The following is a 12,226-nucleotide window of genomic DNA, read 5'->3' as shown; positions in this document are numbered from 1 at the left end:
ATTAATAGCCAATAATATATATAATTCTAGTAACCTAAAATCTACTAATAATATAAATAACCTTATCTCTTAGTCTTACTACTCTATTAATAGCTATTAAGTAAACTAAAAAATATACTAGCCTTACGCACTCTAAGTTTATTTTAGAGATATTATATACTATTATTATATTTTAGGTAAGATATTTAGTATTATTCTACTTCTAGAATACTAGCCTACTCTTTAATAGATTAGTATAATTTATTAGTCTATAGTAAGTAAAGTAAGTAATACTATAATATTCTAGGCTTTAAATAATATAGCTAGTGCTTAGATAATTATATATATCTAATAAGAAGTAAGTAGAAAGTACTTATAAAATTACTTTCTTTTTATCTTTAACTCTATAAAGTGTAGGGAGGTTAGAAGTAGTTATTATAGTTACTAGTAATATACTATTACTATAGATATTACTTTTCTATAACTACTCTTACCTATATATAAGAGCCTTAATTAATAGTATATAGGATAAAAGCTCTCTCTTAAAAAGATTTTTATTAGATCTAGGCCTATAGTTTCCTATAGTATAGAAGGGTATTAAGCTAGCTAACCTAGTTCTAATTTACTAGATTCTTAGAAGGCCTTACTTTACCTACTATACTATAAAGTTATATACTATAAAAACGTCTCTTAGATAAACCTACTAAAGCTAATTTAGATATTTCTATAGCTTTCTATTACTAGAGTTAAGGCCTTCTTAGTCTATCTTTTACTACCTATTTAGCTATCTCTAGGCGTCTAACGCTAATAGCTTAGGCATATTAATACTCTTAATTTCTAATAATAAGATAACTATTATATAACTACTAATAGTAGTAATATTAACTATAGTAATAGGCCCTTCTATTATGTATATATATATTTTGGCTAGTGTTAGGCTAAGAAGGAACCGCTTATAACTAGGAATATTATAGATATTTTAGACGTATAGCTCGAATACTACCATATTATCTTAATGCTATTATTAAGTATATTTTATAATAAGTAGGTTATCTTGCCTAGGAAGAGAAGCATTTATCTTATTAAGATAGTTTTAGAAATAACTAGCTATCTCTAGATATACCTAGCTTAGAGTTAAGAGGTTACTTTAGTTACTAATAATCTAACTAAGGATAATAGTCTACTCTCTCTTAAGAATCTGCAGCGCCTACTCTAGTAACCTAAGTTAAAGATAAACCAAGTATGCTAAGGTGGCGAGTCTAGAGAAATACGACACGGTATACTGTTAATTACTACGTTGGAGAGATCTGTTCGAGATGGTCGGTAGTAGGTTAATGGCATTCCCGGTAAGTTCTGCGGCATGATTCAGTTTTCCTAATAAGCCTAGAACGTCCACACATTGCGCCGCAGCTTGAACACGATAGAAGGGTATGCTGTTTTCGCATTTCCAAGCACAAGAATACGAGTCGCCAGACTTTTCCAGGTCGACCATGTCGCCTGTTCGCTCGTATCGACTTCTAAGTTTGTTTCCAAGGTTGTTTAACCAGGCCGCCCGATCAGGATGGTTGTCTGGCGCGGAGTTGATGGCCTGCTGGGCTGTCTGGATAGCAGCTTCTAGGTCGGCCATATTGCCTGTTCGCTCATACCGGCTTGCCAACATTACTCCATATATGGAGAGATGAGTCGGAAGCGTATCGCTACTTACAGGTGTGCGTTTGACTGACTCTGCGGCCATGGCAACAGCGGCATCAATCAAATCTAGTTTGTCGGTGCGGATATGCTCCTTGTACGCCTGCACAGCCATTTGGGCCAAAAGCTCTGTTGGCTCGATGCCGTCATCTTGCATTTGCTTGAATAGTTGCGACAGCTCGCTATTCTCCATCGCCGTATCTTCGTCCATCATGTGTAAAAGATGGCGCATCCAATTTGCTGTGGAACAGGCGCAAGTCTATCTGGAGCGCGTGCAGGAAATGAGACGAACTCACGTACAGCCTGCCTGTCCAGCTGTCGTGGCGGGGCTGTGCATGTGGCGCTGGCTCTGCCAGGGAGTGGCTGAGCACTTGGCGTCTCACATTGTGCAGGCAGTGAAAGTGGAATGCATTTAACTCGTACACGACTCTCTCCAACCCTCAACCTATTCCAATAGATGAGATTTGACATTATATCCACTGCAATTATGACACTGAGCATTATCTCGTCGGACTTCTTCCTTCCCCTAAGTTCCGTCAAACTTGGGCGGCTAGTAAAGTCCGTCGAATTCCTAGCCTGAACTACCACGATCCACCCTACCGGCAGGCTCCTGAAGAAAAACCCATCGTTCGTAGCCAGTATGCGAGAATGTCGCAAGGCGAAAACAGTGCTGGCTTTACGGCAAAGCTGACATCACTTATGTCATCCGGATTCTCAAAGCGAGCGAACACCAAGGTGCGAATCGAGACGAACGCTGTTAAAACTTATACACTGGACAACTCAGAAGCCTGGTTCAGGGAGGCTACAAACTTTGACGATACTAGAAGATGGATAGAGCGTTCTCTTAGTGGGGATGGAATCTATCTCGTCATTGGCTTTCACACTGTGACGGGCGCTCGCATTGTGCACGAGTCGGTCGAAGGACACCAACTCGCCGGTGAGGCAACTCTACCTGTTGGCCTTTCGCTCGCGGCCGTCGGAGCTATCGCACCGCTTGGTGGTATCTTCGACCCTACTGTGGCTGGACACCAGAAGGTTTTGGATGGATCGAAGACCCAGTTTGTCGCGCCTGGAGAGCAGATTTGTGTCTTGCAATATTGCAAAATCTCTTGTCGTTGGCTGCATAGTAAAAATATTGACAACCTCAAGCTGTCCGAAGTGCCGCGGTGGACAGCCAAAGAGAGTTGGCGGAAGGCGAGCGTTGATGAGACAAAAGATGAACCCGATATTCTAGAGGTAGAAACTGAGGAATTGGAGCAGCTTGAGGGAGACTGGGAGAAAGCAGAAGAAGAGAATGGAGGCCAAGTTTTACTGATGCAATGTGTTGAAGAAGGCGATGACTTTTGAGAGGAGCTGCTTCGCATAGCAATTTGCTCAGCCAGTTCGGTGGGTCACACTCTAGGTAGTTAGTTTCAGTCATTACGTTTAATTAGCAAGTAGGAAGAAGCATGTATAATACTTGCGCGTTAATACAAATCATCAAAGGATCGCTGTGATAGACGAGATTCCTGGCCAATGTCTGTGGTGTGATAGCCGAATTAGGTCCCTTGATTCCTTGCACTACGTTAACGCTACCTTACTTTCTGACTGTATTATCAGCTCCTACGTCATCGTCACTAGTCCAAAAGTCAACATCAATCACTCTAACGCTAAAGCACGACTACTTGTAGCCCGCAAATGGGGAGGTATTGAAAATTGTCAATGAGCCAACGCTTGTACCGTCATGCCGTGTCACTTTGGCCAGGAGGGGATCCCAGGTTTCTGGGAGACACATACGACACGCACACATGCAGGTATCACCAAGCAAATACAACAAGGAATAAAAACTTGAATCGGCATTCGCTAGAGATGCAATAGCATAGCTAAGAATTCTAGCAGACGATAGAGTAATTATCTTAGTATGTTATTAGTACCTTCCGAAGGGTATTAAGCTTTATGGGCCCAATAAGTCCAAATTCTTGCCAGTCGCCGTCGGTATAATACGATGGAGTCTGTGGACCATAGCCCATGCTGAAAATATGGTCGATATTTGCTTTGACCGCGTTAAAAAGTGACGTAGTCACCTCTACCTCCATCAAGTTGCTGCCAGATACGACAAGGTCCGAAACTTCGACCACGGGATTCGTCGGGTCGATAACGGGAACTTGCTTCCCGTTTAACCATGCCTTCATCGTATGTAGGACAGGCCCGAAGTCTATTAGAATGGCCGTCGAGCCGTCGACTGATATCTCGAAGCGGGTGCGGTATGTACCTACGCCGCTGATATGTTCGATTCCAGGGATCTGTGTCCAGGGTGCTAGATGATCTAGCGTGCCTACATTTACGGTTGTGATGTTGCCTTCAAGCGAGGCATGATCTGGTCCATGAGCTTCGACTGTGAGATTCCAAGAGTCTAGAGCCGTACTCTTTTGCCATGTTGTGTTGCCAGCTGGAAGTTCAACTTGCGAACCGTTGCTCAAAGTCATCCATGCTGAGGCATTGTCAGAAACCAATGCCTCCAAGCTACCTTCTTCGGTAAGATGAACGGTCTTGATGTTGAGGGAATGGGCGATCACGTGCTCTTTTTGTTGTGCTCCAGAGCCAACCATGAATGCGACTATCTTCGTTTGATTGGACCGTAATTCAACTCCCAAGACGACGTTGGTAGATTCTCTTTGGAAAACGCCCAATCGGAGCTGGTTTCCGGTCCAAGAATCCAGAATGTAGGGCACTAAGTCTCCGCCGACAGCGAAGGTGATGTTGAACACGCCGTCGGCGCCCTGGTTGTACAAATAGACATACTCTGAGCGCGAGTTGGTGTCAACGGTCCAGAAGGTGTAAAGTTGCGACGCATTGGATGCAAGGTCTACCTGGGCGCGGGGAAGTATTCCATCTGCAGCAATTGTAGACGCAGAAAAACTCTCGAGGTCAATGACCCGGACGCTCTTGTATCCTAGGAGCTCGTTGATATTTTCTGAAACTTGCCGCTGTCCAGTCATCCCGACTGTGGTGTTCGGGATCGTGCCCACAAGATAAATCCGTAGCCCGTTCTGTGCAAATTTTATTAATGCAGCAGAAGCATTCGGCGTTATCTGTGCCTGGTTGTAGATGACCAATGCCTTGAATGCAGGTCCCTCGGGAGCGAGAACCCCATCAACGACCGCAGCTTTCTCAGAGGCTAGGTTTTCCGGGCCCAGGTACTCGAATGTATATCCTTGTACATATTAGCTGGGCCATTACCTATAATTTTCGTTTGACTCACCGTATTTGTTCATATCGAACCCAGAATAAATCTCTGCAAATGTGAAGGGAATCTTGAAGTAGTAAAAAGCAATGTCCACTTTCGGTGCGCCGGATTGCATCGTCATACTGTTCCTTGCCGAGTATGTAAGGAGGTCATCGAGATGCTGCCACGCCGGCTGTCGGTGGTTCCACAACTCACTATATGTGTACTGGAAGGGTGTATAGCCAGGCCATGTGGTATTGAAATATTCGCCGCTGTAAGCATACCCATGGATCACCATCGTGTTCACGCCCGCTGCATAGGATCCATCGAATTGTGCCTTCAATTCGGGGATGCGAAGTTTGTAAGCCCCACCGAGCACGGCGCCAATCTCCGTCGAGATAACATTCCGCCCTGCAAGATGAGCCGCGCCGGTGAACTGCCGATAGAGGTCGATATTCTCAGCAAAGCCAAGAGATTCGAGTTCTGGTATCTGCACATGCGATACAGCTTCCGCCTGTAAAGTATTAGAACTTAGCTTCAGTCGGTCCACGGGTCTAAATGGGACATGCTACAACAGCTTCATAAACTGATATCGAAAAACTTACCATGTCAATTGGCATGTTATATCCAGGTTGGTTAGACAGCTGAATTCCTTTATATGAAGCCCAATTGTTGTAATGTTCCACATAGTCTACATAACCTTGACTGAGCGCGCTCTTGTAGTCCTGCACGTAGGGACCTCCATCGGTGACGTATTCGCCAAGCGTATAGGTGATGTTGTACGGAGGGAGGAACCCACCCCATGCATTTGTTGCATGGAACAGAAGGGGTAAGTATGGAGTGATGCTGTATCCGTGGAGTTCTTCGAACCGCGTGAATAGATCAGGCGTCCAGGGCAGAGCGGCTTGCATTTCCATGCTGTCCTCCCAGGCTTAAATGACATGTCAGTCTAAGTGTGCAAACAAGCGATGCAGCACTCACTATACCCGCCAATCTCCCTCACGAGCGTAGCTATACCTTCGTCGGACAATATCTGCTGATCCCAGAAATCTGTCATTTTTTTGGCACCGTTAGCACTCCAGTGGTCCACCATCCATGAGCCATTTCCTAATGCTGTTGTGGCATTCAGGATCGACACGCAACTCCGCTGATTGGTGTAACGCTCGTAGATGGCGAATATGACCCATGTTCCGTTGCCTTGAGGAGCAGTCCATGTCAGTCTGCCCTTGTCTGTGACGTTGGTCAGATCAATCAGAGACTTTTCGTCCAGAACAGACAAGTAGAAATATTCCGCGAGAAGGATTGTATCAAGGGCTCTCCCGGCAACTACGGCTATCAGCTCAGACGGTCCCCAGAGCTCCGGGACATTCATAAAGCCCGTTAATTGATTGAACTCAACCACAGGCTCCGGAACTTTGCCGGAGAAGGTGGCTCCAGGTTGAATCGTCGTGTTTCCATACACGAGCTCTTTAGCTAGGCCAGGACCTTGGACGGCTGATGGCACACCGGCGCCTTGATTCGCGCCGAGGGCGAAGTCAAACGACAAGTGTAGTGCAGCTGTTTCATTCAAGGCAGCATAGAACAATTTCCTGAAAGCGACTGTGCCGAAGCCATAGATGGACCAGTCAGTCACTGCAGGACCTAGGCCGTAATTGTAAAATGGCAGAAATTCGAGGCCACCACCTCCGACAGCCGCGATCCGGTGGATATCATCCTCTACAGAGCTGTGGTTGACGGATGCGTCAGGCAGCCTAACTCTTCTCAGCGGGCACCTGGAAATGATTTGTGGGATACACACCAGTATCGGAATTTTGGGCGGTATTGGGTGGGCGGATTCTTGAATTGGGCGGTAGCATTTGTTCCCCTGATTTTGTTGACGGCAAACACCTGGCCTACAAGCGTCAAGGACGCGAGAAGGCGCACAGGCTTCATTGCTTAGCTTAGCATCTAGCACTCGCTTGCGGGCAGGCCCATCCTTATATCTTCACGTGCCTGGTTTCGTCATTCCGTCAGACTCCCCTTTCCAGAAGTGCGGGAACAGCTCGGCGGACAATAATCCGACTTCGCGGACAGCCTGCATTGACCTGGGCAAGCTTAAATTTGAAGGACCTGCTAGTGCCGAAGCAAGATGCCCGAGCTTTTGCCGTGTCCAACCGCTAAGCCCTATATACGCTATGTATACGAATACGAATACAATAGACGCTTGGGCAGTGTAAGGATGAAACGCCTACGTGATCTTGTATACGAAAGAACATGCTCAGGGCATGACAACGGCACCAGTCCGCCGGCTGTTTGGCTTGAGCCAGAAACAAGGATCGTACTCGAAGCAACGTCATTTCTGTATTCTATTCACTGCTAGTTCGTCTATTCGGTTGATTCCGTTCTAGCTACTACCGGTCGCTATGTACTCTCTCCAAGCAGGCCTATGCTTCACATAGCTATGCGCGTGCAGTGACTAGTATAGTCTAATTATCACCTATGAAGCTTCCGAAGATATTACAATTGAATATGCGATCATACAACTGCCTAAACATAAACATACCTATTGCTTCAAGTCAGTTCACGGCGAACCACGGAGACGAAAGAAAATGCGCTACAGCCGCCAGAGGTCTATTTAGGTGCGGTAACTTCGGTCGAGTAACAAAATAAATTATACTACAGTATTACTAGAGGACCTATACGGAGCGTCTAATCCTCTATTATAGTAAACCTATATTATAGACCACCCTTTAACGTCTCTAATAGATTTACTAGGATAGGAGTTTAACCTTATTACTAGTTAGCTACTTTTTAATATCGCCTATATACTAGATAAGAAGGATAAACATAGTAGTTACTATCTATATAGCGTTAAATATATATAGAAAGACCTTATATAATATAAGATAACTACTATTACCCTAGAGGTACTTAATAATATAGAAGATGCTTTAGATAAGAATAAAAGTGCTAATAATATATAGAATAGTAAAATAGCGCTTTTAGTTTACTAAATAGGGACCTGTGGATTCCTTTAACTACGTAAAGTAATACTAGAATAATATAGCTATTATAAGAAAGAATATATAAATAATAATCTATATAAATAGTTAAGTAATAATAATCTTCTTACCTATATAATTAAAGCTCTAAGGTGCCTATTACCTATACACTACTACCTCTAGCTTAGAGGGTAAAGGAGATAATATTACTTATAATAAATATTCTTATTACCTAGATAATAGGTATAAGAGATAGTTACTTAGTATATAAGGTATAAATAAGGCGTCTAATAATTATATAAATTAAGGTAACGTAGAGTGCTAGAGTAATAAGAATAAGAATTACCTAGATAATAAAGCCTCTAATTAAGGTGTTATAGTAGGACTAAATACGACTATAATACACAATAGTCTAAACTAGATATATTATTAGGTTACTAATATTAATAAGGGGAAAGGCGCGTCCTACAATAGCTACTAATAGTAAAAGTGGTAAAGTAGAGAGTATAATACTATACTAGGCACTAGGTGTATAGTATAGAGAGGATTATAAACATAGTAGTAGTAGTAATAGTAGTAGGGAGTAATAGCGTGTAGTAGTAGAGTCTAAAATTGCAGGCGCTCGTGTTGTCCGCCATTATTGTAACCCGTGAGCTGCGAGCGAAAGGCAGGGCGGCATATACGATATATACTCACAATGTTGAACACAATATGACAAAACGTATACACGCGTATGAATATCACATTTTTACGGCGCAAGGGGCAGACGTGGGCCGCTAATGTTGAGTGGCGCAGGTCATCCATGGATATGGTATCTTTGCGTCATTGGCCGTCAGTGCGGAGCCATCCTGATTGAGTTAGAGCTGCCTCGCAAGCGCTTTATCTTTGGGCTCAAGATAGAATAGAGCACGCCATGCAAGCGACCAATGAGAAAGCGCGCACGCCTAAGCCGACATTTAACCTTCGTCAAACGCGTATGTTTCTGATCGAACGGTGGCAACAACGTGAGATCATCTAGACACGAGTGGTGCGGTCTAGATGAGTTGCAGCGCTTGCAGTGTATGCCCTGACGCGATCACAGCCGGGTTATGTACAGGAAAAACCCAGCAACCGAGAGCTTCGTCTAAGACGGCCTCGAGGCGAAGCAGCGGCGCGGCAAGCGGTGGAAGCGGAAGCGAAGACAAATTGGACGATGTAGATGTAGAATCTGAACAGGCTGACGAGAGGGTTGTCGAGCTGGAAGGTAGATTGTGGCGCGGTGATTGTTTTTACAACTTCGCGGGAGTCCGAGGGCCCTGACAGACTGATTGTCAACCTTTGTGTCCGCTAGAAAATAATCGCGTTGCGACGGGCTTGCTTCAAAAAATTACTGGGGAAGCCTCGGTTGGATTAGAAGTTAATCTACATCGACATGTGAGACAAAATATAGGATCTGACCGATCTTCCATCTGCACTTCAGCAAATATCTACATTGTGGGGGCACCCATTGGACCAACGCCCAGATTTTATAGGACAGGATTAAACTACGCTTCGGCGTTCAGGCATTGTACGTAAGGACGAAAGACTTCCCCCCTGTAATTCGGAAGGTCCCATTCCCGGCCACGACCTCGCCGTTCACCTTGAAAGTACCTCCATTATATCCATCTTGCTGTGATGAAGGTAGAACGACCGTGCCGGTGGTGGAGTTGGGGCTCGTCACTTCTAGCCTGGTTATGACGCATCTTGTAGCATTCCAAGCGACGAAGATCTCACCTCCTGGCACGGGAACCCTGCCGCTAGCCCACTTCAGGTCAAGCGTCACTGGAGCGACTCGCCATTCAGTGTACCCTGGAGCTACGGGCTTCACTCCCAAGACATGATCGCTGAGCTCCCCTGTGGGACCTGCAGCCCAACCGTGGCAGAGGCTAGTGATCCGCCCAAGCGCAGGCGCACCGGTTGCGTCCAAGGTCTCCCAGAAGCATCCAGTATAATTAGCTCCCTTAGGGTCGGCCATTGGCCACCATAGGCTTTTCAACAGATCCATGGCCGTCTCGCCGTCGTTGACCTCAAGTGCGGCACGAAGGTGATAGGCGCTTGCATAGGGACTGATGAACTTCGCGAACCCAGCTCCGATCGTTTCGTTTGAGAAAGCAAGAGGACCTTTTGGTGTGGAAAGCTGCTTTAGGGTACTCAGAACGCGGGATGAAGTGTGGTTGAATTTGGTCACACCAGCGAGAATGGCCAGAGCATTCGAGTCCTGTCCGAAGCCATTCTCGATTGACTGTGAAAGGTAGTATGCGTTGAGTTGATTCGACCAAAGGTTCTGGTCGATCGCGGTTCGCAGCGCATTAAGACGAGAAACGTATGGCGCGATGTCGACGCCGCCGTCCGCAAGAAGCCGAGTGCATTCCTGGAGTGCGTATGCATAGACCATATTGAATTTGGTGACAACACCTGCTTGTGTCGGATCGTAATAATTCCAGTCGCCGCCAAAGATAGGGTTGGTGATGTTCAATAACCCCGTTTCAAGCAGAACTTGAGAGTGTGCCCAGTCCAGCATGCGCACAGCTCTTGGTGCCCACTCTTTTGGTATACTAACATCGCCAGTGCGCATGTAGAAATTTGCAGCTGCGGTGAGGAGGTTAAAAGAGTAGCCAATCAACCCAGTAATGTTGGCATCAATAGGAGTGGAAAGCGGTTCTTGTTGGATCTTTGCCGTGGGTGCAAAGAATCCTGGGGTCAATTGGTAGGATCCGATAAGATCGAGCGTGCCTTTAATGTAGCTGATGCCATAGGTACTCGACAGCGAGGATACCAGGGCAATATCCAGATCGCCTGCATACGCAATGCGATCACGCTTCGAGCCGTCCACCGTCGTATCCTGGGGATTTGTCCCCATCAGGAAGTCTGGTAAGAAAGTCTCATCCGTCAAAGACGCTGAATAGATTATCTGACCTGTCGGGGTCGTAGCAGACAAGTTTCGGAAAATGGCAGAGTGGCCGAATGACGCGCCTAACCCGAAGGATCCGACGAAGGCAGAGGTTTGCGAAAATTGAAGAACTGGAAACTTGTTGAAAGATACGGCGATGTTGGTAACATCCACAGTGGCCTCGACTTTGTACCAGGAACCGAGAGTTATATTTGCCGGCAACGTTGCGAATGCAAGTGGAGGAGAATCCTCGGTGGAACCGAGGTGTGCCGAGATCGATTTATTTGCTATATTGCAAAAGATGTAGATTCCAGAGTTGAGAGTATCAGCAAGCACAGAGAATCCTAGTCCTTTGAAAAGGGGCTTAACTTCGAATGCAAGTTGATAACTCATCAACATAGCAGCGACGCTGCCTGACAGCACTTGAGGGGCTTGGCTCTCAACCAAAGCACCCTCGGAGGAAACCTGCCAGAACGCAGGAATGGAGTTTGCGGGGATGTCGTTTAGTTGAACAGTTCGCGCTCCGACCTTCCAAATTTGATTGAGGTGCTCGTCCGAGGTCTCGAAATATCCCGGCAGTTGATCAAGGGATGTGGTCGGGATTGTGGGCTTCACACCGACGTTCCTCAGTACCAGTTCGCCTGTTGTCGAGAGGTTGAGTTTCTGGTATCTGAAGCCTCCCTGAAGAAGTCGATTGGTATGTAGCATGGGCCCAGTGACATTATATTGATTGACTCTGTAGTTGTCCATAGCTGCAGCCAAAGCGAGGGGGCCATCGCTCTGCAACATGTATCAGTGTAGGCTTCGAGCACTCGTAGTGTAGGACTCACCGTGTAGAAACTGTCCAGTACCGATTTAGTCTCGCTATACGTGATATCCAGACCCGACGTGTCGCCAGTAGCTGAAAGGACTTCGAAAGTGGGACGGCCCTCGACATTAGCCCCATAGTCAAGGACTACTACGTCCGGAGTCGAAGTGGTGCATTTGAGAGTGATAGTATTATTTGACCCAAATATCGTCGGTAGGTTGCCTTTTGGTACTGCTACCGCTTCAGCAGCTGTCAGACAAGCCAGCAGGGCTAGTGTAGAGAAACCCATGATATGGTCGTACTCCTCGATGAGGATTGATCAAATGAAAGCAGGACGCAGAAGGGGAGGAAGAGAATACCCATGCAACCATAGCAAGGCTGTTGCAATGCAAATATACGAAACCGTGAATGATTTTTTTTCTCCGTTTATTCTCTCCGAGAGAGGACTACGTGCTAGAGGCTTGGTGATGCAATCTCCGATATTGTTTGGGTATAGCTTCAGGTCGCCTTTGTCACTGTGCTAAGCCACACGTGACGTATCTAGCGATCGCGTGTTCGCTATCTTCGTATTTGGAACGCTCTGATTTGTCCCGCCACGTTCCCACTCGCCACGGCTTTATTCGGCACAAATATTGAACGACGCGGTTCAAGCACAA

At 45.9% G+C, this 12,226-nt stretch overlaps 4 protein-coding genes across 4 annotated transcripts; 1 reads left to right on the top strand and 3 right to left on the bottom strand.

The window, feature by feature from the left end:
• Positions 1 to 1,264: 1,264 nt before the first annotated feature.
• N0V89_008917 (uncharacterized protein) lies at positions 1,265 to 1,879 on the bottom strand (the record flags this gene model as incomplete). Its single annotated transcript, XM_056217670.1, has 1 exon — positions 1,265 to 1,879. The coding sequence occupies one exon, from the start codon at positions 1,877 to 1,879 to the stop codon at positions 1,265 to 1,267; it is 615 nt and encodes a 204-aa protein (XP_056069226.1).
• A 437-nt stretch (positions 1,880 to 2,316) lies between these two features.
• N0V89_008916 (uncharacterized protein) lies at positions 2,317 to 3,015 on the top strand (the record flags this gene model as incomplete). Its single annotated transcript, XM_056217669.1, has 1 exon — positions 2,317 to 3,015. The coding sequence occupies one exon, from the start codon at positions 2,317 to 2,319 to the stop codon at positions 3,013 to 3,015; it is 699 nt and encodes a 232-aa protein (XP_056069225.1).
• Positions 3,016 to 3,563: 548 nt separating this feature from the next.
• Positions 3,564 to 6,805, bottom strand: N0V89_008915 (uncharacterized protein; the record flags this gene model as incomplete). Its single annotated transcript, XM_056217668.1, has 5 exons — positions 3,564 to 4,861; positions 4,910 to 5,387; positions 5,479 to 5,804; positions 5,855 to 6,624; positions 6,672 to 6,805. The coding sequence occupies 5 exons, from the start codon at positions 6,803 to 6,805 to the stop codon at positions 3,564 to 3,566; spliced, it is 3,006 nt and encodes a 1,001-aa protein (XP_056069224.1).
• Positions 6,806 to 9,391: 2,586 nt separating this feature from the next.
• N0V89_008914 (uncharacterized protein) lies at positions 9,392 to 11,859 on the bottom strand (the record flags this gene model as incomplete). Its single annotated transcript, XM_056217667.1, has 2 exons — positions 9,392 to 11,542; positions 11,593 to 11,859. The coding sequence occupies 2 exons, from the start codon at positions 11,857 to 11,859 to the stop codon at positions 9,392 to 9,394; spliced, it is 2,418 nt and encodes an 805-aa protein (XP_056069223.1).
• Positions 11,860 to 12,226: the final 367 nt, after the last annotated feature.

Source organism: Didymosphaeria variabile, assembly GCF_027946475.1.
Source record: "Didymosphaeria variabile strain IMI 356815 chromosome Unknown scaffold_6, whole genome shotgun sequence".
Classification (NCBI taxonomy): domain Eukaryota; kingdom Fungi; phylum Ascomycota; class Dothideomycetes; order Pleosporales; family Didymosphaeriaceae; genus Didymosphaeria; species Didymosphaeria variabile.
This window is presented reverse-complemented; position numbering and strand designations above follow the sequence as displayed.